At 50.6% G+C, this 25,664-nt stretch overlaps 1 protein-coding gene across 2 annotated transcripts; it reads right to left on the bottom strand.

Moving 5' to 3' along the window:
- Window positions 1-218: 218 nt before the first annotated feature.
- On the bottom strand, window positions 219-25,664 carry DENND2C (DENN domain containing 2C). Of its 2 annotated transcripts, none has more exons than XM_017821362.1 (19): window positions 25,632-25,664; window positions 17,970-18,869; window positions 16,274-16,422; window positions 15,608-15,720; window positions 15,073-15,240; window positions 12,214-12,310; window positions 11,462-11,506; window positions 9,168-9,355; window positions 6,993-7,102; window positions 6,450-6,519; window positions 6,033-6,110; window positions 5,139-5,279; window positions 4,334-4,482; window positions 3,771-3,948; window positions 3,399-3,440; window positions 2,335-2,440; window positions 1,230-1,469; window positions 865-951; window positions 219-294 (listed from the first exon to the last, which is right to left on the bottom strand). In XM_017821362.1, the coding sequence occupies exons 2-19, from the start codon at window positions 18,746-18,748 to the stop codon at window positions 263-265; spliced, it is 2,772 nt and encodes a 923-aa protein (XP_017676851.1). In that variant the 5' UTR covers window positions 18,749-18,869; window positions 25,632-25,664; the 3' UTR covers window positions 219-262. The 2 variants fall into 2 exon arrangements, 1 of the variants encoding a protein (XP_017676851.1); XR_001875851.1 differs by lacking the exon at window positions 219-294 and adding an exon at window positions 2,828-2,844 and having other exon boundaries at window positions 864-951.

Below are 25,664 nucleotides of genomic sequence, written 5' to 3'. Positions count from 1 at the left end.
CTGGCCCCGCCCCGCGCCCTGGCCCCGCCCCGCCCGGCCCCGCAAAGAACGGAGAGACGGGAAGGGTTTGGATGCTTGAGCTGGTTATTGATCCACGAGCAGGATCTCCATCCGTCAGTTGGATCTCGATCCATGAGATGACTGTTAACCCAGCACAAACACACACACACGGAGCCCCCGCCCCGCACAGGGAGCCCGGCCCCGGGCAGGGCCCGGCGGCTCCCCCGCCCCGGTCCCGCCGCTGTCCCGCAGCAGCGCCCGGTCACTTCTTCTGGAGAAATTTCATTTTGTTGCCTGCGGGGAAAAAAAACAGCTCTAGGAGATTTATGTGAGGGTGGGGAGGCCCTGGCACAGGGTGCCCAGAGAAGCTGTGGCTGCCCCATCCCTGGAAGTGTCCAAGGCCAGGTTGGACAGGGCTTGGAGCAACCTGGGCTAGTGGAAGGTGTCCCTGCCCATGGAAGGGGTGGAATGAGATGAGCTTTAAGGTCCCTCCCAACCCAAACCATTCCATGATTCTGTGAGCAGGAGACATGCCAGGAGCATCTGGCAGAGTCACACATGGCCACAGTGCTACAGACACAACTTCTGAGTGTGTCCTCAACCAGGATCACAGTAAGGATCAAGCCTGTACATCCCCCAGAGCAGCACCTCTCACAAACTTCATCTAAAGATGTTTTGCTTAAAAATAAAATTAAAATCTTGCACAGTGTTCGGCATCTCCTGAAGGGGCAAATCTAAACAAAGGAACTCAAGTGCACAAGGCAAAGAAGGGGCCCTGCTCTCCTTTGCATCAAATTAATTATTCAATAGCTAAAATTAATTAAAAAAATTAAAAATCAACAAAAATCAAGGGTCTCCCTTTACCAAGGCTGCGAAGGATTTTGTTCATTCCAGTTCGTTCCGTCTCTGGAATACTCTCCAAATACTCCAAGGCACGGACCTCAAAAAGGCCTAAAGAGAAAAAAATCCAAAAAAATTAAAAATCACTCACCTAGATGAGCTACTCCACCCTTTACCATGTGGCATCTTCTATGCTTAACAAGGTTATGAAAGGAAATCCTGCATGTAGTGTCTGTAACCTGCAGGATCGAGCCCAGAAAGGAGAGATGCAACAACTCTTTGCTTCATAAGATGAATTTTGTTGAGTAACTGGAAGAGAACGGGGCTATCCCATATGCCAAAATCCCAACAGGACAACTTTCCAGGACAAGAAGAAAGATCAAACCTACCTTTGACCACGTTCTTGCTCAGCTCCCGGTCCTGGATGAACCCTGCAAACATCTGTGTTTCCATGAAGAACTGCAGGAAGTGGCGCACGTTGCGGGACACGTGGGATTTGCGGAAGGGCTCCCGCTGGAACACCCGCTCCCCCTTCTCCGTGACGTTCATGTGCAGGGAGTAGTGCCCAACAATCTCCACAAAGAACTGCACAAAAGCCTCAGAGACCAGCGAGTTCAGGGTCACGTCCCCTGTGAGGAGGACACAGAGGGATTTCCCATCACTTTGGTCATTCCTCTTCCAAAGGAGGAGCAGCTCTTAGGTCCTTCTTAGCTCTTAGGAGAGCAGTGACCTCAGTTATTTTTTGGGCTGGCTGTCTCAGACTATGAAATCTCAGGTGACTCTTTGATATCAAACAGGTCACAGCTCAAATATTCAATTTCCCATGTCAGCTTTGTGCTGCAGCTGGGACAGGTTCAATTCTAAAGCCTTTCCAGTAGTTAAAGCATTCAGAATTCCATTTTTCCTGCCAAACATCTCGTGTCTAATATGCTGACAGCTCATAACGGGCTAAGTTTAATTCCCTTAAAGAATTAGACAAACTACAGAACACAAACCCACTGGAAAACTAACTTTGTTACTTCTCATGTGTATGGAATTACATCATTTGACAATGCCATTCTCTGCAGCCATCCAATGCTTTTTAAAACTCTCACACTTCCTTATCTGATGGATTATTTATAAATCAGTCCAGCTTTGAAAGTGATCTGTCAGAGCACCTTCTAAAGTACAGAAACTCTCTGTTTGAGAAAAGCATCGTCTCTGCCACTTAAGAAAAATCAAAAAAACCCTCAAAGCACAGGAACTGATGCCCTTGGCCCAAGGAAAACTATAGCTCTGCACATACTGATTGTGAAAAGAGGAACAACTGTCAGCACACCAAACTTCTCACACGTTCACAAGCAAGATGTCTTCAGTGGGATCACAGGGAAACAGCTAAAATGTCCCTTCTTAATGTTTATTCCCATGTGCTCATTTTTATACCAACTCCACAGCAGCTATAAAGATCTGCTAATGGGAAAACACTTTTCCACAGAAAATTTTGCCCAGAAGTACCTTGTGTGTCACTCTGCCCATGTGACAGGATTTCACTTCGTTCTTCCAAGACTTGTACAAGTGCAGCCTGGAGTTTATGAGGCAGGATCTCGTCTTCATCTGATACCTACAGACAAAAATTGGCCAAGGAAGGATTTTTGGGTTAGATCCATCATCAGCAGAACCAGGGAACAGATTAGAAATACCCATAACGTGCCTAAAGCAGTTGGAGGGGAGTAACTCTGGGATATGGTGGATCTTGGTGGAGCAATGTATTTGTTTTGTAGCCACAGAAATGAAAAATATTTGCTCAGCACCCTCCAAACACGTTCTGTTAAAGTCACACACACAGCTGGCCAACACAGAACACGTGCTACAGCCACAACACAGACACAGGCTTATTTCAGCAGTGAAAAAACACACAACAACAAACAACAACAAGTCTGTTGAGAAAATATGACAAGTCTCAACCCCCAAAAATTGGGGTTTTAAAAAAACCCCAATCCTTTAATACCTTTCTCCAGTTGCAGGCTGCAATGCAAAACAGGACAGTGAGGCAAGGGAAAGGAGAAGCAAATATCCTCCTGAACTAGTAATAAATATCCCAGTTTGTAGGTCCTTGTCTGGTGATGCAGAAGCACTTTAGGTGGAGTTCAGCAAAGAAGCACAAGTGAACTGTGATAATTTGTTCCCTAGATTATCACTCCTGGGGAAAACAACAACCTAAACCAACAAACACACCTCACCTAGATAAGAGAGGAGAAAGTATTTTACAGAACAAGTACAGGGAGAGACAGTCAGAAGGCAGCAGAGAATCTTAGTGATCTCCTTCACATAATAAACCAGGTATCCATTTTTAAATTCAGCTCAGACAAGCAGCATCTTTGGCTATGCAGAGCTCTCCATATCATGCAAATGGGATTTTTAAGCCTGTTCCCTTCTCTGTCAGTCCAAAGGGATTACAAGGTATTTCTTCAGCCACTGGAGTCTACATATGAACACCAGCTTATCCTGAGTGCTTGTTTTTATTTCTTTCATTGATGCCTTTTCCTGGCATGAGTGACTGGCACTGTTATTTCACTCACCTCTTGCAAGAACTTGTCGGCACAAAGATCAACAATGAGAACCTGGGGAAAGATGTACAAAACACACTGACTCGTAACCAGGTATGTTGCTGTACAGAAAATAAACCCAACTTTTTTTGTTGCTTTTTAAATGTCCTGTCACACAAGTTCTGCCTGTGTCTAACTGCAGCCTGTGTCTAAGAACAGTGAATATTCCTGTCTCTAAGAACAGTGAACATTGTTTATCTTTGATAACACTGGAACACCCCGACCGGTGTCTGCCAAGTTCACCAACTTCTCAAAATGTTTGAGTTTATATTAAGACAGAATCCAGAGATTATTCCAGAGGGGGCAACCTCATCCCACTGACACTGTCCCTCACCCCATTCTCACCTCTTCTATGGGCAGGTCCTGGAGCTGTGGTAAGGAGCAGGAGAGAATGCCAATAAGGAACGGGGTCGGAGAGCACACGATATCGATCATAGAGGCTGGCAGGACTGGGATGTAGGTGTGCTGCCAGGTGAAGGGGTAAAGTGTTGCAACAGCAGCGTGGCCACACTTAGACAGAGTGCTGGAAAGGTGAGAGAGGCACAGGGTGGATTGTCAGTGTTTCCTTCAGGTCTCAGCTCCAGCCACAGGTTAGAAACGCTCGGGGCAAGTGTTTGTGTGCAGCAGCAGAAGTCCCGTGCACCACTTTTGAAGTCAGTTATGGGGAGCTAAAACAGCATCAACCCAGACTAAAAAGGCAAAGTAGACATATTTCCTCTTGTGTAAACAGCATACTCCAAAATCTAAGCATGCACATGTTGTGTGGCAAGTGCAAAAGGTTTTCAAATGCAACTAATTACAAAAAGTAAAGACGCTTGCACATGGAACAGGCCCAAAGGCAGAAGAAATAACAGTGTCCAACAACAGTACCCCTCAGAATGAACTGCTCAGTCTCACTCGGTTGTTACCTTAAGTTGTCAGCCACAAAGATGACCCTCCTTTCCAGCAGGAGAGAGGCAAAGACCCGAATGGTGTGGGGGACACTGAGACACTGGAAGAGGCACTCGAAGTCAACATGTTCGAGCCGGGAGTCCAAGGGGCGGCAGAGCTCCATCACCTGAGGGGTGAGAGAGACCCAGAGTGCTGGGGGAGCCCAGAGCTGCTGCCCCTCAGCCTGCAGAAAGGAGCCCGAGGTCAGAGCTCATCAGGGTCTGCAGCTTCCTCACGAGGGGCAGCTCTGATCTCTGCTCTCTGTGATCAGAGACAGGACACAAGGGAACGGCTGGAACATAACCAGGGAGGGTTATGTTGGATATCAGGGAAAGGTTCTCCCCCCAAGAGGGTGGTTGGGCACTGAATAGGCTCCCCAGGGCAGTGGTCACGGCCCCAAGCTGCCAGAGCTCAAGGGGTGTTTGGACAATGCTCTCAGGGACAGGGTGGGATTTTGGGGTGTCTTGTGCAGGGCCAGGAGTTGGACTGGAAGATCCTTGTGGGTTCTTCGAGCTCAGGATATTTTATGATCCTAACTAGGGCCCAGGCAGTTGGTGCAGCACAGAGGACTCCCCAACAGCTCCTCCTTAAAAAGCAGGGAATCACTTCCAATGTAGGGGATTCCACAGAAAGCTGGTTTCTGTAACAACCTCCCTTGCGACTTCAGGGCATTTTCCTCAGATTAAATATTTACAGGCAGCATCACTGCAGGGCAGTTTGCAAAGAGGCTCTGTGTCCCAGAGACCCCACTAACAGAGGGAAGCCCATCCTGATCCCTGTTACCTCATCTCCTGCTCCGGGCAGGAAGCTCCTGACGGTGATGGTGCGTCCCGGGGCAGGGAACGGAGCCTCCATCACGCTGCGCATGAACGGGTGCACCAGGGCTGGGGACATCTCTCTCCTCTTCTCCACTTCATCCAAAATCTGCAAGAAAACACGTGGGGCACCGGTTCACTGCTGCTGGTGAGCCAGGGGAGGTGGGAGCCCCTCTTTGAGCATTCCAGGCTATGGGGAAGCTCTTCCCCCTCGCTTGGGACCCTGTGAGAGCCCCTCTCAAGTGCCTGAACAACCAAACAGGAACAGCTTCCTGCGAGCACAACTCTCCATTCCCCAGCCTCCTGCTACTGGAAGGAAATGTCTTGTGTGTAGCAATAAATTCTCATTATTTAGAGGAGTAAGAGGAGCAACATGCCACCACCCTCCCCAAGAAACCTTCCTGGAACATTGTTCTAGAAACTCTCTGCTCCAACAATCACAATCAGCTTTCATCAAAGTTTACCCCTGTATTATTCTGCCCTTTACCTGCAGCACTTTTCCCCATTCTTCACCTCTTTATCTCCCCTCCTCATGGTGCTACAAGAAACAAGGTGAGATCTACCCCATTCCCAAACTGATTTTCCATTTCCAAGACATGGAAGAGGAGGATGAAGGGGCACCCTCAACAACACCAGGTATCAGAAGCCACTTCCTGACAGTAATTGCTGAAGGACCTGTGTATTGGCTCACAAGTCTCTGCACTAGTATAACTTTATTTTCCCTCTCAAAGCAAAGGCAGCAAGAAACTCCCTTTCTCAGGGGATGAGCTGCAATCACTAAGCAATTCTAGGCTTGACAGAAGCATCCTCCTGGAGCTTGCAGGCTGTCAGAGACTCGGGTGACAGGCTGTCCCCAGCTCACCTTGGAGAAGAGGTTGAAGCAGCCCAGGCGGCTCACGATGCAATAAACCTCGGGCAGGCGCTTCCCCTTCCCTTCTGGCTGAAAGGCAACAGCAACAGCTCTGCTGAGAACAGGGGTGCAGTGAACAACCCAGCCCCTACACTGCAGCTCGTTCACAGAATTCCTTCTGCTGCACTTCCCTCTACACTTAAAAGATTCCTGAGGAATGCCCAGCTTCAGGAGCTGTTTCATGCCCAGGGCCCGTTTCACTGTTTCTGGGATCACCATGACCCTTCCCGCTGCATTTAAAGGGTTGGTACCTCCACAGCAGCACAGGCTGCACACCCCACATGGAAAACCACCTCTGATTCATGTCCTGCACCTGACTGTGCCTGTGCAATGCATTCTGTACCCTCCAGCCCACACACAGACCCTTACCAGGAGCTTCTTGCAGTACCCAAACCAGCGGCTGCCGTCCTCACCCGTCAGCACGAAGGAGAACGTTTCACTGGGGAACAAAAGGCAGGGTTAAATCAGGGTTAACTCACCACACAGCTCAGAGAAGACACTGACAAAGCACACAAAATAAAGCCATTCCCCTTCTGGTCATGTTGAAGATCCCTGGCTGTGGTTAGCAAGGACTCCAGGCTCTGTTCAGGAGGAAAGCCTGCAGCCCATGGGCTCTCACTGAGCTATTCCAGCTCTCCTCCTTCCCAGCTGCTTCTCCATTCAGCCAAGGAGCAGCAGAAGCACTTCCAGCCCCAGCAGCTGGTTCTGGACAGATGTCACAAACTTCCCTAAAGGAAAGACAGTGCTTGGGCAGAAGCAGAACTCTGAGCCCACGTCCCCACCTCATCTTCCCCTGCACAGGGGATTCAGCCTTTCCCATTTTCCCTTGCTCTGGCTGCAGTTCCTCTGGCACACACCAAAGCTCTCAGCAGTGCCTGTTTCAGGCACAAGCATTCAAAACCAAGTCTTTACCTTTTAAGGTCTGATGCAGGAAACCAGTCTTTGGGATCTGGAAAGCAGAATCTGGGAATGACCTTTAGCCTCTCTTCAGTATCCTTTGACTGTCTGAAGGGATGTTCAGGCTGGAGGGGTAACACATGCGTTTGAAGTCACTGAAGTTGGTGCACAGCTGCAGCATTTCAAACAACAGAGAAAGCATCTTCCTGACACTTCCAAATGCTGATCCATCAGATAACTAATGCACAGGTACAGGAGAATATATTCTGAATATAAGAGATTCCCAGTTCCCTCTTGCATTTTTCCTGCTGACTGGACCTTTGTAAGATGACCCAGCTGGTCTTGGTAAGAACACAGTAAGGATTTACAAGCACTCAAGTTTATTGGGGAATGAAGCCAGAAGTGACCCCCCAGGTGATGGCTGGGTCAGGCTGCCTTGGTTCTATCCCTAGGAGATTTGAAAACACTAACAGGAACAGGAATGTGTTCAGCCTGTGATGTGCAGAGATCACTCATAACTCGAGTGCAACAGTCTCTGAATCACACATTCCAGCTACACCACGTGTGGGTTCAAATCAAATCCCTCAAAGACTAGAGGCCAACTCTCCATACTCAAAACTGCCCAGAAAGGGCAAAAGGGAGGTGTTCAAATAAGAGAGATCACATTTAAGCAGGAAATGCCCGTGAGAAGTGAAAAGTTTATGGCGTAAAGCTGGTTTTAGACACTCAGCACATCCAGGCTATTCCAGTGTCCCAAGCTGTGACAGCTCAAAGGAACATTAGGAAAACAGAACAGCATTTTCACAGAGTAACAGTTGTACAAAAGCTTTGATGTCCTTGGGCACACAGCCCAAAGGAGAGGGTGACAGCAGATTACTTGGAAGCAAGGCTAATATTAGAAGGGAGGCAAATCTGTAATCAGAACACCTCCATAATTACTTGGCAATCTTTCCTGCAAAATCCCAATATGACAGAGTGTCCCATCATAAGCCACTCATCAAAACACTTTACTTTGAGCAGAAAATAAATAAATACTGAGAAAGTAATTTGTTGTGTCAGTGCACTTACAAAAGCCAGTAAAGAGCCACATGGCAGAGCTGGGTTGTCTGCTGGGGCAGCAGGAGAGGAGCCCTGCAGTGCCCTTCCCAAAGGCAGTGGACAGACTGAGAGGTTGCAGCTAAATCTGCCACATTCCTTCTCTTCCCCTAACACCCTCAAGTTTGCACTTTAAGCAAGTATTATTTATGTCTTTTCAATTTTAGCCACTAAATTAACACTGTGCACTCTTTCTGGCTGTAGTTCCTTATCCATCTTGTGAATCCAGAGCATTCACACATTTAAGACACAGGAGTTACTTGTCCATAAATCCTTTAGGCAGCTGGAAGTGGGACACTGTGGGTCCTGCTGGGGTCCCCCTCAAGGAATCTGACATCTCCTATTTGGATGACATGCAGATTCCTTAATGATCTCTGGCTCTCTCCTGGCAGCACAGCCAGAATTCCTATCTTTGTCCTGGTTTCAGTGGAAGGCAGCAGTACAAGCCCAGGCAGTGACAGCTGAATATTCATTTCAATCTGGAACCACAGAAGCATCAAGGCTCCATCTCAGCTTCACAACCGTGTACACTGAGCCATAACTCAGAGTCACACACTGATTTTGTCACCCACCTGGGCTGAACAGCTTATTTCAAATGGCTCGTGGTAGCTACAGCACTTCAACTTCCACAGCTCTCCCCTGGCTGGGGGGTTGGTACACACAGCTTTGCCTTTTTTATTGTTATTTTTTTCAAAATAGCATCAATAAGCATAAAAGCCCTGGGATTCCAGTTCCTGTGCACCACCAGTCAAATTGCTTCACTCCCTGCTGACAGATCAGACTGCCAGGATGAGATCCTGCCAGCTTTGGGAATAGAGCAATGCACTCCCTTCCTCTCCCTCATCTGCCTGGTATCACAATCCTGTGTGGATTTATGATACTTCCAGGAAATTTGAATTAAGTAGGAGCCTTCCTAGTTCCTAGTTCCAAAAAAGACAATAAGCTCATTACCAAGAAATATATTCAACACCCTCCCAGTGCCATACATTAGGTCTGCAACAGAGCAAGGTGCTTCACAGTCCAAGCCTGTATCCCATCCTTAGGAAGGGAAACACTGCTGAGTGTTTTGTGGGCAGGTTTCCAAGCAGCTCCTACCTTGCTGGGGAACTGCTGGATGATCTGTGGTGTGTAGGTCACCTCAGATGGCTTCCTGTGCAGGGACACCACCACAAAGAGCTCAAACAGCCGCTGCTCCTGCAGCTCTATGAGATCCCTCTCCAAGGTCTGGTAGTGTGGGTTCCTCTTGGAGGCTGCCTGAACCTGCCGTGGGCACCTGTGGCGACCTGGAGGGAGGAATAAATCCCAAATCAGCCCGTGGGTGTCACTGCCACACACCTGCAGGTCACAGAAGAGGACTCATCATCATCATCTCTAGAGGGGGAAAAGAGATGGGTGGATTTGCCTGACATCCCTCCTTCTCTCCACGGGACACCTCAAGCTCCTCAAGCACAGAGCTGCCCTTCCCCCTGGTGACAAGTGACAGGATGACAGGAAAGATTTCCTCACAGGAAGGGTTGTAAAGCATTGGCACAGGGTGCCCAGGGCAGAGGGGGAGTCACCATCCCTGGAGGTGTTCATCAAACGTGTGGATGTGGCACTGGGGGACATGGGTTAGTGGTGAACGTGGTGGTGGCACTGGGTTGATGGCTGGACTTGATGATCTCAGAGGTCTTTTCCAACCTCAACAGTTCCATGACTCAGACAGGGAGCAGCTCTGCAAATCCCTCCTGACCAATACCCAGCATCCTCCTGCTGCCCTGATGTCCTTCCCATGCACCTTGGAGGGATGTGCTGTGGTAATGGCTCCAGTAAACACCAGTAACTGCCAGGCAGCGACTCTAAAGCAGCACTGGCACTCAGGAAAGGCAGAGCCAGTTTCCTGGCCGAGAAACCTCCAGGCTGGGGTGTCCTGACAGGCAGCACAGACTCACAAGCACAGGCACAGCGCTCTGACGTCAGAAATTCCTGTGGCCCAGGCACCGTGACACATTCTAGACACTTTCAAACAACTCTCAAACCAGGCAGTGACTCAATCACTGTATTTCTGCAGAGGTTCTTCACTCTCCATTACTCTCCTTACCATAAAAAAGTGGAACTTCATTATTTGTTCCAAGTTAAGGCCTTTTGTGTGTTTCCCTCCAAGCAAATGAAACTCCTAAAACAATTCACAGAATTCCAGAAGGGTTTGGGTTGAAGGGGCCTTAAAGATCATTTTGTCCTACCCCCTGCCATGGGCAGGGACACCTTCCACTAGCCCAGGTTGCCCCAAGCCCTGTCCAATCCGGCCTTGGACACTTCCAGGGATGGGGCAGCCACAGCTTCTCTGGGCAACCTGTGCCAGGGCCTCACCACATCAGCCAAAACCAAGGAGGTGTTTCAAGTCTCTAGTTTGGGCCTGTGATCAAACTCAGGACTGTGGAACCAGACAAACACCCAAGTGACTTCTCCCCAGAGAAAGGGGCATTTCACAGCACTGTATAAAACAGAACCAAGGGAAGGAATTAGGGGGGGAATAATCTCAAGTGTTGGCAGCAAAGCTGACCGAGGACCATCTCCCGGAAGACACATTTTAGTTAAGTGTGACTCTACCAACTCCAAAATTAATCTGTTTCTTGTGACGGGCAGATTAATGGCATTAAACCTCCAGCATTCATGGGAAGTGGCAGAAATAGAGGTTGGTTTGTGATGCCTTAAAAATCTATATTATGTAAGGTTTTAGTAGAGCTCATTATTACTTTTAGCTCGCTAAGTACCTTCGTACAAGATTTCTGAAAACGCTGTTTAACGTTCCTTGTGAAGAATTTCAAGATTTTAGCAAGGTGAAGAGCTACTCATCTGTAGAAATGTACTAAAAAAGACACATAACAGAGTCCCACTACTTTATATAAGTAGTCAAAGCTACCCAGAGGCCTTGAATCCATTGCAGGGAGGACAGAGATGACGAGGAAGACCAAGAGGAAGATGAAGGAGTGGTCATTTCAGGACCACTGACTCAAATTCGGGAGGTGTGTCAGGGGTGGGGCAAAGGTGGTATTGTAGGAGATTTGGGAAGTGGGTGTAACAGATGATGTAATGTCTAGATATTACAGTATAAAAACTGCAGAACCTCTGTAATTCCCTACTTTGGGAATGATTCCTGAGCACCCAGCCTGCTGTAAATAAATGAGTGTTTTTTGTTTCTAATACTCAGAAGAGTTTCAGGGAGTTATTTTCTGGTGTTCAGGCATCATTTGTCACAGCAGCAGCTCCCAGCCTTGGAGCTGGGAACCATTTAGAGGTTCCCTTTCTCTGTCTCAGCAGAAGTCACCACTAATTGTGCTCATCCCATCAGAGCCTTAGCCAAGGGTGCAGTGCTGTGGGGACAGGACCAGCCCCTGTGATTCACTCACTTTTTGGCTGATTTTCCGTATCGCTTTCATTCCCACTGGTTTCACCTGAAACACACATAGTTTTCACTTATTAGCCATGCAGAAGGAAGATGGGCAACACCCAGTGTTGGGAAAGAGAGACAACTCGAGACTCATCAGATCAACATCCCTCAGGGCTGCCCACCAAAGCACCAGCAAAGGGCAGCTGGTGCTGGCAAATGTGTTACAACAGTGAATTTCAAAAAGCAGAGCTGATATCAAGCCACTGTTGTCAGTAAATGACCTGAAGGTCAGCTGAACACAGGCAAAGAGCAGAAACCAGGGGCTTATTTGACACTGCTATAAAACTTTGCAGAGCTGCTGGACAGAATGTACTATAAATAAAGACCACACTACGGCTACAAAATCAGAACAACACAGGAATATCACTTTAGAGGCACAAAAGCAGTGAGTGGAGTAGTCAGAGGTTGTTCGTGTGCCAAGTGGTTTTCTGAGGAATTTTTGGCTTTACTCTGCTCCTTTGAAAAAGCATTTTTATCCAGTAGCTCAGCTCTTCAGGCTCAGAAACTTCCACTTGTGACAGTGTTAAACTTGGGTTAGGCAAGTGTTGCCAATCCTAGTGATGCTGAAAGCTCAATTCCAGCCACAAGACGTGGGGTTTAGCACTGCTGTGTCAGCCCAGCATGGGGTGGTGGTGCCAGGCCAGGGTGTACAGGAATTGTGCCACTCAAGAGGTTTTATAGCACAGACAGTGGTGCTGGAGACCACAATACCTTTCACTGGAGGTGCTTCTCTCCCAGCAGGACTGAGCAGCTTCACCTTCTTCTTTCCACGCTTGGAATCAAAGATCTCCTGGATTTTCAGTACCAGCTGAAATCCAAAGCAGAAGCAGAGGTTAATGTGAGGGTCCAGAAAAGGTGTCAACCAGATGGAGCCCAACAGCCCTAATCCAGCACCACAACACTTGGGAAAAGCTGCCCAAATCCTGGCAGGAACCCTGGCTCAGAGGCTGGAGCACTTCTGGCCCAGCTCACTGCAGAATAAATGAGCACAGATTTCTGCTGCAGCAGAGGGGTTCCTGTGAGCACAACCCAAAGCTGACACCAAACTGTGCAACATTCTGGAAGCTGTCACACTTCCTTTACCAAACAGCAGAAGTGACAAACTGTCTGGCATCACATCTCCATTTTCTATTAAAAGCCAACTGCAAAGGCACTTACAAGAGCATCTTAAAAACCCTCCACCACAGAGGACTCGGAATTCCACACACTCTCCAGCATCCCAATTCTTTCCAAGCCCAGAGAGAGCAGGGCTCTCTCACTGTACCTTGGAGCCTCTTTTTTGGGGTTGTTTTTTAAGTTTGCTGCTGCATTTGGATGTCAGCTCAAAGAAGTTTCCCAAAGCACGAGTCAGGCACAGAACAAGGCTGCTCCAAGCACAGTCCTTGTTCCAAGGCAGTTTGTTAAATGACAGGATTGGAGCAACCTGGTCTAGTGGAAAGTCTCTGCTCGTGGCAGGGGGTGGAATGAGATGAGCTTTTGGAGCCTTTCCACCCAAACCATTCTGGGATTCTGTGATTTTTGCATGGGTGAAGACAGAGAGTGGGACATAATAATGGGTTTGTGCTGCAGGGACACCACAGACCTGATCCACTGGAAGAAAAAGGTTGGAAAAAAACCACAGCCCAACGCAGACTAAGCTACAGCCAAGAAAGAAGGGTCAGCATTTAGACACTTGGAGCTGACTCTGTTAATCTTCCTCTACTGGTCACAGCACCCCTAAAACCAGAGTCCTGACAAGTTTTGTGACCCTGTCCCAGGCTGCCCTGGACCTGCCCCTCACCTGCCAGGAATGCAGTGCCACAGGGGCTCCCTGGCTCCCAACATCAAAGGCGGCTCTTGCTTCATGTGAAGAAGGATTTTCACTGGGTGCAGGGAGCAGGTCAAGTTCATTCTTGTCTCAAGTTAAGAATTCGTTAAACTGAATGTAGGAGGGTGGGGCCCAGCCATTTGTCACCACAAATACTACATAAAAAGGAAGATATTCGAGAGAACCTGTTTTTCAGCTCAAGCCTTCATCCCCAGCGCAGCAAACCAGGCTTAAGCTCTTCTTTTCCAGTCGATTTCTCCCCATTTTCTGCCTCAGCCAGCCCTCCCAGCACAAGGAGGCAGCAAGGAACAAAGAGCCCACAGCACAAAGCAGTGCTTCTCCTGCCAAATCTGCCTTCTTTCCCCTTTCATCCAGCCTTACCTAGAGAATTTCCATTTCTGTTCTGATTTTTGTGCAGCTGAGTCACCAGTACAAGACCCTGGGTGTGTTTAGGGCAACCATATGTTTCTCAAGCAAAAAGTAAGTTTTTCTCTATTTAGACTCCAGTCCTTTTCTCAATCTCTCAAGCAATCTTGGCTCAATTCCTCAGGAGCAAAGAGAATCAAATGCTCTTCCTGCATGTGAATTGTTACCAGATTTTTGGAATAGGTTTGCTTCTGGAGAATGTTTTATTTTCCCTCTCCAAATGAAAGATACTCTCCATCACAGCATTTTAGTAATCTTGCCATCTCCTTCCTGATTTTCCAGACCTACAGTTTGTTTAGAAGCACAGACAGGAGTTACTTGATACTTTAAAGGTTTGAAAAGGCTTTTGCAGCTCTCCAACTCTACCTCACAGTCCTGGGCAATCTGAGCAAAGACATGTGATTTTCACAAGAAAAAAAGATCTGCAGAAGTGAAATGATTTTACCATGGCAAAATTAAGTTCCTTGCCACTACCACAAGTGGGATTTGAGTCCCATGCACAAAGTGCCACCACAGTGGAAGCTGCAGTTCTCCTTCTACAGCACATGCTGCATTTTATCACTGAGGGACACAAGCTGGTAACCAATCCAAGCATCTACAAAGGTTCCCAAGGCATCAAATGAGAATTACAACAGTCCTCTATGTGAAGGTGGATTTAAAGCCTTTCTCAGTCCTCTGGCCTTTGCAGCCAGGCAGGAGGGAGAGGCCAGAGGGGACAACTGTATGAAGGCTTTGTGAAATGCACTTATCCCTCCTTGCTCCTCTTCACCTTTAGACCATGGAACAGCTGTTCTTGATGCCAAGTCAAGACCTCCAAGCCAACATGCCAAGGAACCAAGGGCCCAGCTTCCCAGAGCCATCCAATAACTCGGGGCCTGCAGTGAGAACTTAAGGATGAGTCTGAGCAGTCACTGGGAGCAGGGAACATGCACACACCATGGTACAGGACTGCCCCTTCAGCTCCCAGAGAGCACAAAACCAGCATCCTTACTCTCCATGGAAACACTGGGAACAAGGCTTAGATGACAAAGCAGGAGGAAGAGCCTGTAGTCACACACAGCCCTGATTTCCAGGTCAACACTGAGTACTCTGTCTGTCGATTCTTGGCCAACAAATCCACCACTGTCCCAGCTAGAACCGGCCCTCTGACCCCCAAACACCTGCCCTGCCACTTGGAGAGGGAATGGGATGAGCAGAGTCACTGGTCCACACACACAGCAGCACCCAGCAGCACCCACCTGCCAGGCAAACAGCTCTGTGACCACTCACAAAGCGCTTACAACGCAGCAGGAGTTTGAAATGCCACACAAGAACAACATTTCACACTTAAATCTCACCCAGGGCAAGTTCTTTCTCCTGCTGGCAGCCTCCACTGCTCGGAACAGCTTCCACTCGGACAGTGTGACGGGCAGAGAGGTGTCCTTCACCACCCTCCCTTGGAAACTTGGCTGGGAGGGCTTCAGCTCAAGAGACTTGCGGCTGAGGAAGGGAGGTTTTGGGGGAGGCTGGAAAACAGAGTCAGAAGAGATGGTAAAGCAGGAGATCAAGCTTAGGTCCAAGGTCAGAGTCAAAGGAGTCAGATTACAGGTGGCAAATCTGCTCTACCAAACCCTGCACCCCACCCCACCCACTGAAGGATCTCACCAACACTCTCTTGCTCCTGTTCTTTTGCTCTCTGGCAGCTTCATCAACTGCCCCTGCCATGCCTGTTCATTATTTACATTACATATCATTTACATTAATAACAAACAACAAAAAATAAGGAAAACCAATGACTGGCAGTGGAGAATGTGGGGCTGGGGGTGAGCACAAAGTAGTGACCTTGTGAGGATGACTCTGCAAACATCTGACCATTTAATGCCCCCACCCTACCTTGGGAGCCCTGCTGATGCTCCGGGGAGGGGGCAGCTTCCAGACAGATGGGACCTTCCAGAGGGGTAAGGGCAGTGCTCCAATATCTTCATAAGGGTTCTCTTTTGCAGGACCTGGAAGAAACATCGGATGGGGGATTTATGAAAGGAGATAAAGCCATGTATTCCTGCAAGGAATATTAGCAGGGAAAGTGTGCAGTTATGAGCCAAGCTTTAACAGGTCTGAGAGACCTGTTTTAAGATGGGTTCCCACCACTCAAATATCCTTCTAACCCACTGCCATCAACTTGGCAGACTGTACATGGACACAGCAGAACAAAACACTTCCACCCCTACAGAGAAAGCAGCTCTATTGCAAAGCAGCTAATTTGGCAGTGTTCACACTGATCTCTGGGCAGCACTCGAGCAAAGCATCCAAAGAGCTAATAAAGACATCAGTTTAGCACAGACCAACCCCAGTGACCTTCCAGGACACCTGAAATCAGGCTCTTCACATGCAGATAGCTACTAACACCAACAAAGAACCCCAGATGGGGAAGGACTTAAAAAGTCACAGAGCTGGAAAGGGCTGGAAAGGATCCTCATCCTCATCCTCACTCCTCCCTCCCCAGCAAAACTGCAACCCTTAAATAAAGTGAGGGCATCCCCCAGAAGCACAGGCACATACAGATGATGTCCTCGTAGATGTTGTCTTCTGACTGTGCGTAGACCAGCCTGGATCCTGTGGTGCCATTTGTCTCCTCCCGAGGTCTGTGGGAGCTGCTGGCTGCCCTCCTGCTGCGGAAGCCCTGGATGTCCTCAAACTCAAAGGATTTCCTGGAGGGAAACCAGTGTAACTTCTCCTAAAGGCACCTGCCTGTAGCAGTGAGTTGCTGTCTCCAGTCCACACATGGTATGGTCCCTCCTTGGGGCCACCCAGCACACGGATGCCCCACTCTGGACTCTGATTTCCAAGTGTTGAGGTTTAACCCCTCAGCCCCACGCAGCCACTCGCTCCCACCCACGGGATGGGGCAGAGAATCAGAGGGTAAAAGTGGGAAAACACATGCATGGGTCGAGATAAAGACAGTTTAAAAGGTAAAGCAAAAGCTGCACATGCAAGCAAAGCAAAAGAAGGGATTCATTCCCTATTTTCCATGGCAGGGAGGTGTTTGGTACCTCCAGGAGAGCAGGGCTCCATCACATACAACAGTGACATCACTCCAAATGTCTCCCCCTTTCCTCCTTCTTTCCCTAATTTTTATTGCTGAGCACAACATCACACGGTCTGGAATATCCCTTGGGTCACTTGGGGTCAGCTTGTCCCTGCTGTGTCCCCTCCCAACTCTGGGTAAGCACAGCTCAGCAGTGACTGACACTGCTGTGTTATCAGTATTTTCATCACAAACCCAAAACACAGCACCACACAAGCTGCTAGGAAGAAAATTAACTCCGTCCCAGCCCAAACCAGCACATCAAGTGAGTCCTACTCACTTACTCTGGAAGGTTTCTAAGTTAAAACTGAAGCTGGAGGCTCCATGGCCAAGCAGGGTCCAAGTGAGTCCCATCCTGTCAGAGGCAAGAACCCAAAACACGTTTTGCAGACTTGCAGCAGCGCTCAGAATCAGGGCACTGCTTTCTACTGGACCTCTCCTACTCATGCTCAGGGTGCTCATGCATTTGTGAGCTGGCATTTCAAAATTATGGCACAGAGGTCACAAAGGAGCTGGCAGGGATTCAGCCCAGAAAACTTGGGTTGTTGCCACACACTTTGCCACTGTGAAAGGTTTCAGGACCTCGAGCCTCTTCCCTGATGGTCACGTGCACACCCCTCTAGCACAGCTGCCCCAATTCTGCAAGCAGAACTAGCATCAAGCTACCTCAGAGGTTTTTTACACACAGGAAAGAGGGAAAAACAGCCAAACTTATTGCAACAGGGGAACCCACGCTCTTCAACTTTAAGCAGCAAGAGAACCCTTCACTCCCAGGAAAGCCAAATACTCAGCAGCCACAGTGCCCCAGCAGAAAGCCAGTCTGCAATCCACAAATTGCAGCTGAGGGCAAGCTCAGGGCAGAGCAGCAGGCAGGGAGCAGGCAGGTGTCTCCCTGGGGCCAGCATATCGTCACTCCACTCTGTTCTAAGGTGTGGGGCTGACACCTGTTTGGAGCCTGTAGCCTTCTTTGCAAGATTATCAGCAGCAAAAGCAGTGCACACACAATGCTGGAAAGGGGATACTTTCATCCAGGAATATCCTCTCCCCTTCAGCAGAGGCATCAGCAGTAGTAGCACCTCCACAAGGGTATCGTGGCAAGCAAGCTGCTTAAACCCATCGAGAAACTGAGGTAAGGAAACACGTTTCAGACATGAGAGATGAATTATGTACCTCTGGGCTCTCCCTCTGATCCTCCTGCTGTCCGTTCTCTTCTCAGGATTGTTGGAGGATGACACCAGGTCCCTTCCACACTGCTTTTGCAGGGGAACTTCCCTGGTAGCACTGGAATCTCTACAACCACCAGCACCCTTTTCTGCCAGGTAGCGGAAAGTCCTACAGGGTTTGGGTGGTGGGACAGGAGCTGGCTCCTCCTCTTGCCCCTCAACCTCAGAGTAAATGTTTTTCAAGCTCCTCTCTGCCCCGCAGAGAGAGTCCACTCCTTTGATTCTCAGTTCTTTTTCCGTGGAGCCAGAGCCCCCTCGCTTCCTCTGAAGGTCCAGGGGAACAGGAGGGGCTTTGCCAGGCAGAGGGGGATCTGCTCTCCTCCACAGAGCTTGTGAGGTATAGAAGTTCCCTGGGGGCAGTGTCACCCCTGGGTCCAGGAAGCCTGTTTGCCCCTGTCCTTTCCCCTTGGCTTGGGAAGCTGGGCCATCACAGCCACCAGTCTGCAAGCAGGTCCGTGCACCTTCCCTGAAGTCCAACCCCAGGCTCTTTGGATCTTTGGACCTGCCCTTCTCTGTGTGCTCTGGCTTCACGTTGGATACAGCATTGCAGCTGGGATCATACTTCACCCCAAAGTCCTTTGGCTGCTGCCTCTCCTTGCCGGGGCAGCCCCGTGTCCTCCCCTCCCACTGGGAGATCTTCTGCTTGATGTTGCGGCAGTGGCTGCGGGAGAGGGTCTGCACGGCCGAGCGGGAGAAGGTGCCGTCCACAGAGCTCGCTGGGTGCATGGCAGGTGCCACTGTGCTCACAAACACCCCATCTCCAGCCTTGGCCAGGTCCTGCTGTGTCCTGCTCACACCCAGCGGTGTGGGAGAGCCCCCGGGCGTCAGCGCTGCCTCCTCGCGCGACCTGGGGACAAAAGGGAGACAGGAACCATCAGCTGCGCTCCAGCCATGAACTTCAGAACTTCCAGCCCCCCCTGAACTTCAGAACTTCCAGCCCCCATGAACTTCAGAACTTCCAGCTGCTCCCTGGCAGTTGCTGAAGAACATTCCAACCCAAATCACATGCTCAGGACGGGCTTCCAGGGCGCGCTCCCCACAAAGCCTGTTTGTGCAGCGCACATTTGGGAGGGTTAATGAAAGGAAGTTGAGGCCTCACCGGCTAAAAAAACAAACAAAACACCACAACAGGAACAAAACACAGTTAGGGATCCCAAGGGTCCAAACCCAAGGAAATTATTTCATGGAAGAGGAACACAGCAGCGTGGATCTGAGCCAGCCCCTCTGCTTGGACCAGCACAGCCCAGGCAGTTCCTCCTGATGCTCTGCACTGCTCAGAGCACCTCAGGCAGCACAGAGCCAAACCCCTGCAGCACTGTGAGCTCTCCACTCAGCAGAGACACAGCAGGACATGAAACACCACCTCTCTAGAAAGGGAACCACATCTACTTCTCCAGAGAGGCAGCAGCAGCAGGACACTGCAGCTTCACACAGGACGAGAACAGCTGTGATGGCTGGAGAAGAGCCCGACTCTGGAGGAGTGCACCCTCCTCCCAGAACTGCTCTCCTGCTGCACAACACAAGTAAAAACCTGCCTGATGTTCTGTTTGTCAACACCTGACCTACATTTGCCGACAGAGAGACGGGAGGGCAGTGGTGCCCAGCCTGTGGTTTGCAGCCAGGAAAGTTTTAACAAGCAGAAGAAATTGGTGAGTTCTCATGCTCAGGAGAAAAATCGCCCTGTGTTAAGATCAGCAGAGGAGAAGACACTCTAAAGGAACACTGTGGCTTCTTCTACCCAAGCAGAGCCTGCACAAACAGGAGCTGTGATGTTTGAGACTATCCCAGCGTATAATCCAGAGGATACAGCAGACATCCTCCAGATATTCCAGCAAGGACGGCAGGTGAAACCACCAGGGAGAACTGCGGTGGCTGTACAGACCCAGCACCTACAGGCCCAGGATGGCCTCAGCACAGACATTTCACGTGTGGATCCTCAGCCTCAGAGCCCTTTGGCTCTACCTGTAGCTCACAAGGCATTCCCAATATCCTCAGATATGCCAGCACAGTTGAAAACTCATCCTGGACAGAAGATAGCAGCCCTCAGGCTCTAACAAGCTCTGTTCCTCCCTTTCTCTGGGCAATTATCCCATCTCAGAAGTTCCAGCCCTCCAGGTCTATTTAACATTCCCCATTTGTGTTAGGAGACAAGCTCAGCAGAGCTGGGCTCAGGCCAGGGCAGCAAGCCTGGCCACTCTGGTTTTGGTAACATTCCCCTGGCACCAAGAAGTCTCACTGCAAAAGGCAGAACAAGCAGCAAGCAGTGCCCATTCCACACATGCACAAAAACAGAGGATCTCTGCAGAAAGCAATCCAGAGTCACTCCAGGTGGGAACAGGGGCTAAAGTCACACCAGACCTGTACTCAGGTTCCACCTGACAGACCCAGCCAGCTCCCACTGCCACACACATGTCCTTCAAAGCTGCTGTTTCAACACTCAGCCTGCACTGACTCACCAGAGCCTGTAGGAGTGGGCAGAGCCAAGGATGGGCAGCAAACCAGGCTGGGAGACAGAGGAGCTTAAACCTGCCTGACAAGGATGCCCCACGCACCAGGCTGGGTGTGGAGAGTCCCCACCACAGCACAGACCCGCATCCTTCCCACTGCTGGCACCACACCTCAGATTCCAGGCTCCAGTGCTGTCCCTGGCACTGCTGACCCGCTTGGCTGAGGCATTTGTGGTGCAATTAAAAGCAAAACACCAGCCTTGGTACATCTACTCGACATCACCAGTGAGACAGCTCACTGGTGAAGGACATCCCCAAGCAGTTCAGGGATGGTTTGGGCACACATGGCACCAAGCCTTGGCTCTCTGCTGCCCTGTCACCCTCCCCCAAAGCAGCACTGCTCGCTGTGGGAAGCAGCTCCCACAGTGTGGTTCCCGCAGTCTGGCATTGCTCACCACACTGTCCCAGACAGCTGCCAGTAACTCTCCCACTCAGCAGTGAGCAGGATAAACTTGGACAATCTGGGTAAGCACAGAGCTGGGGATATTTGCTCCATCATCAGCATTCCAGCCTGCCCTCAATGCTTCCGTAGCCAGGCCGCTGTGAGACCCCTTCCTGCAGGGCAGAGAGGGGCCCCTGCCCTCTCCTATAAATAGGCATTGTTGCCAAAACATCCTGAGCCAGAGCAGAGCCATCCTTCCTCCATCCCTGTCTGCACAGCCCTGATTAGCAGACAGGAAAGCAGCTTTCCCTTTTCCTGTGCCACTGCAATTACTCTGCAGCAGCGGCGCTCCAGGATGCTCCCGAGGACTGGAGGCACAGGCGAAGAAGGAAAGGCTCTGTCGGGGTCAGCCAGGTGAGGAGAGGGGTGAAACAGCCTCCTGAGCCAGTGCAGCTTCACACCAGGCTCCTTCACTGCCCTCCAGGTCTTCAAACACGGGATTGCTGGATGCAGAAATAGCACTGGGAGAGGCCGTGAAGGACCCTACAGTGCAGAGCAACAGGTTTATCCACAGGACTAAGCACTTCCAGACCAGAATTCATGGAGCATGGGCAGCCCATGCCCTCAGCAAGCCCACAGGCTGCACCAACAGCTCCCTTGTTTCCCAAGGGAATATTGAGAGGGAATTCCTCTCAGAATCCTCCAGCTGGCAGCTCCTCCGGGAGCAGCCTGGCAAAACATCTGCATGGAATCACAGAACATGCTGAGTTGGAAGGGACCCACAAGGATCATTGAGGGCAGCTCCTGGCCCTGCACAGGACACCCCAAAATCCCACCCTGTGCCTGAGAGTGTCATCCAGCTCTGGCAGCCTCGGGGCCGTGACCACTGCCCTGGGGAGCCTGTTCAGTGCCCCACCACCCTCTGGGGGAAGAACCTTTTCCTGCTATCCAGCATCCACGAGGACAAATCACTGCACAGAGCAGGCTGAGTAGCCCTGCACAGCTTTCCAGCTGGGTCCATCCCTGCTGTGCCCAAGCAGGGCAGCTCTGCCAGCCTGCCCCGTGTCCTTCCTCCCATGACTCACGTTGGTGAGGGTGCAACAAAAACTGCCTGTGCTGCAGCTTCCTCAGCCAGACAGACACATTCCTGCTTCCTCATATCGAGCCATGGCCCAAGTCAGCCCAGTGCTCCTGCCCTCTCCCACTGCCCACATCTCTGCTTCCACAACAGGGTCACCTTCCACTAGACCAGGTTGCTCCAAGCCCCATCCAAGCTGGCCTTGAACATCTGCAGAACAGGACCCACACTGAGTTTATTCCCTCTCCTTCACCATAAACCTACCACATAATGTTACTTCCCCAGCCCGTGCAGCTCCACACACCAGCTGGAGAAGTACTGTTACTGAGAAGGTGAAGCAATAAGCTTCACTCCCCTGAAAAGCCAAAAAGTTTTGAGTGCAAAGCAAAGATCTTTCCAAGGCACATCACTGATCTCAGAACTACCAGATACAGCCAGACACACACAGCTCCTGGCTCATCTTAAACACAGACAGTAGAGCACAAGCTCAAAGCTTCTCCCCTGCTCAGTGCTCTGCCAGACTGAACTGCCTTTTCCAAAATAACCATAATAAGGGGGAGAGGAATTCAGCCCTTCACCTGCCCAGGCTTGCAAGGCACTGGCTGGTATCAAGAACCAGGCATTTAATCTCTTGTGAGCTTGGCCAAGGGTAGAGACTGATCCTTGGAGAAGAAAGAGCACACTGGGGTGGTGGGATCCAAGCAAAGTCACCCCCAGATGCAGCCCAGGACAGGCTAAAACAGCTCAGGGACATAGAACTGGCAGAGACCACCTGGGTCAGGCAGCCAGCACTCGTATCAGGCACGACACACATCATTCCCATCACAAACTAACCAGATTTGTGATGCTTCTCTCCTGAGATCTCCTCCCAGACTCCTTCAGTGGCTCTCATGTGCTTCCCAGTATTTCCAGAGAAGCCAAATTCATCATCCTTACTGCATCAGGACTTTACAGCAGGTCGGTGTAGTCAAGAATACTGAATTATTTCACTGAAAGCAGCAGTTTGGGGGAAAATGCTATAATTTCTAGACTAAGTGTCACACATTTCTCCCTAACTGCCTCTCTGATCCCAGCTGCATGAAGACAGCTTCCAAGCCTTTATCCAAAGGAGAAGAATGAGGCACGTTCACAGCACATGACAGGTAGCCCTGACTCTTTTTCCAGTCCTGAATGCCAGAGAGCACATTACACATTTTCCATGCAAAGTCTCAAGACAATTCCGTTTCCTGAAATCACATTCTCACGGAGAGAAAGCTGCCAGTGCTTTTCAAGAGTAAAATACTGCCTAGTGCTGAGGTCAAGCCCACCCACTGCAGGTGCTGCTGGAACCCCACAGCCCCCTGCCCACGCCAGCAGCTGAACAAAGGCACTGACACAGCTCCTTACCTTGTCCTGCTCCACAAAGGGCACAGGAACACACAAATCACCGACTCGGCGAGTCCGTGCAGCTCTGAAGCAATTTCCTTTTATGAGAGCTGTGCAGTCCCAAACCACCCAAGAGACCTGCTTGTCACCAAGCCTGCTGTGTTAGTAGCCAAATAAAAGACAGTTTCTGTTCTTCTGCAGTCTAGGGAAGCTGCCAGCTCATTCCTGGAGGGATGAGGGCACTTCCAGCACCGCAGGGACCCCTTCCAGAGCTCCCAGCTGCTCCCATTCTGTTCAGCTCCAGAACAAACATGAAGCTCCTCTGAGCAACTCTGCCATGCTGATGCCTGACAGACATGGGCAGTACCAAAGCAGCAGATTTTATATCAAAATAAGTAACTCTTCAGGAATGCAGTGTGCTTAGTCATTTCCATCTTGATACAAAGCAACTCTAACCACGAGGTATTAACTCGTTCCATGCTGCTGCATCTCACACTGAGGAACAGTTCTGCCTCATTAGATCCACGGCCACGTAGAGCACAGCCCCTGGACACAGAAAGCATGATGCTAATCCTAATTACACCGTAAAAAGATATTAAGTCTGACCTCTGCCATGGGGTCTAAGTCTTTTGTACTGATAAGAAAGATATATCTGGATCTTTCAACTTACAATCTTTTTCTAAAGCAAGTTTTTACCCATGCTAAAAGAAAAACAAAAAAAATCCCAAAACCAGAACCCTTTAAACATGTAAGCCCTGAAGGCTTTTATACCAGAGGACACAGAACCCACACTGTACTATTTTTACAGTCGTGGGGTTTGAACCTGACTCACAGTATCTGAATGCCCAGGGCAGCAATACTGACAACAGCAGTTGACTCAGCCCCTACACCACGGGCTGGCTCCCATCCCAGGAATGCTGCAGCTGCACACAAGGACTAAGACCCAAGGTGGGCACAGAGTTAAAAATCAAACACAATTTATCCTGGAGCCATTCCTTAGTGCCACCACCAGAGGTGAGATTCCAGCTTCCCCCAGGGCTGACATCACCATAAAGCCACGACCACCTTTGTGGTCCACAGAGCCCCCGTGGATTTACATGGGCCCCCCCAGACAGGCTGTGTGGGGCCACCACAACCACCCATTCCTTTGGGAAAGTCTCAGCAGCACCGAGGCAGCTGCCCCAGGAGGCTCAGAGGGTGCAGAGCAAGGTAACACCATAAAACCTCTCAGACATCATCTAGATAACGTGTTCCAGAGCTGCAGAGAATGAGTCACATCCACACTGGAAGACTGAGATAAGAACTTTGCCAGGCAGCAATGGGCAGCACTAGGACTCAGCTCTCCAGGTCAGAGCAGAAACCACAGCCACCACTGCCCAAATACACATTTCCAGGGGCTGCTTATCCTGCAACTGCTCTTCTGCTTCTCTTCCATCACTTGCTGATACAAGTCACGGCTGTGAAAGAATTGCTCCCACCACTGCCTGGGCTCTGCCACACTCTATCAGCCCGGTGCCCTCTCAGACAGGCTGTGTTCAGCCACGGCAACTGGAACAGAGGGAGCAGTGAACTGGGAGAGGCAAGGGGAGACTGGTCCAGCGTGCCAGCCCACACCCTGAGCCCAAGGACTCTGCAACCACTCGGGCCTGAGCACCTCAGTGCAGCACAGCACAAACACATAGTGCCACCGCAAAAAATCACACAGCGGTGCGTTCTTTGCCCTAAATAAACTCAGTGCAGAATCACAGCGTGGTCGAGGTGGAAGAGACCCAGGCTGGAGCACCGACAGCAGGGTGTCTCCAGGACGGCTTTTGGATATCCCAGAGGACGGGAATACGCTGCAGGATCCCTGGGGAGCCTCACCCCCATAGTGAATATGTGTTTCCTGGGGTTCAGAGGTGTTTCCCGGGGTTCACCTCCCGCGTGTCAGGCTGAGCCCATCCCCGGACACCACCGGCAGGAGCCTGGATGGATCCCCCGGCACCCTCCCTGCACGTAGGGACGAGACAAGCCCCCCGGGCTCCCCTTCCCAGGCCGAGGGGGTGGCTCTCCCCCAGGACAGCCGGTGGCTGGATCTGTCACCTGCTCCCTCCCGCCCGTTCGCCCGCTGCCCAGGGCGAAGATGCTGCACCGGCCGCTCGCCGCCTGCCCCGGGCCGGGACACGGGGACCCCTCGGGGCCGGCAGCCGCGAGCCCGGCAGTGACTGCGGGAAGCCCCGAACTCCCCCGGTCCCGCAGCCCCCGCCCGTTCCCGCCCGCGCCCCCCGCCCGTCTCACCGCGGCCTCGGCCCGCTCCGCCACCGCTCCCGC

This window comes from Lepidothrix coronata, unplaced genomic scaffold (genome assembly GCF_001604755.1).
Source record: "Lepidothrix coronata isolate B3197 unplaced genomic scaffold, Lepidothrix_coronata-1.0 Scaffold90, whole genome shotgun sequence".
NCBI lineage: Eukaryota > Metazoa > Chordata > Aves > Passeriformes > Pipridae > Lepidothrix > Lepidothrix coronata.
This window is presented reverse-complemented; position numbering and strand designations above follow the sequence as displayed.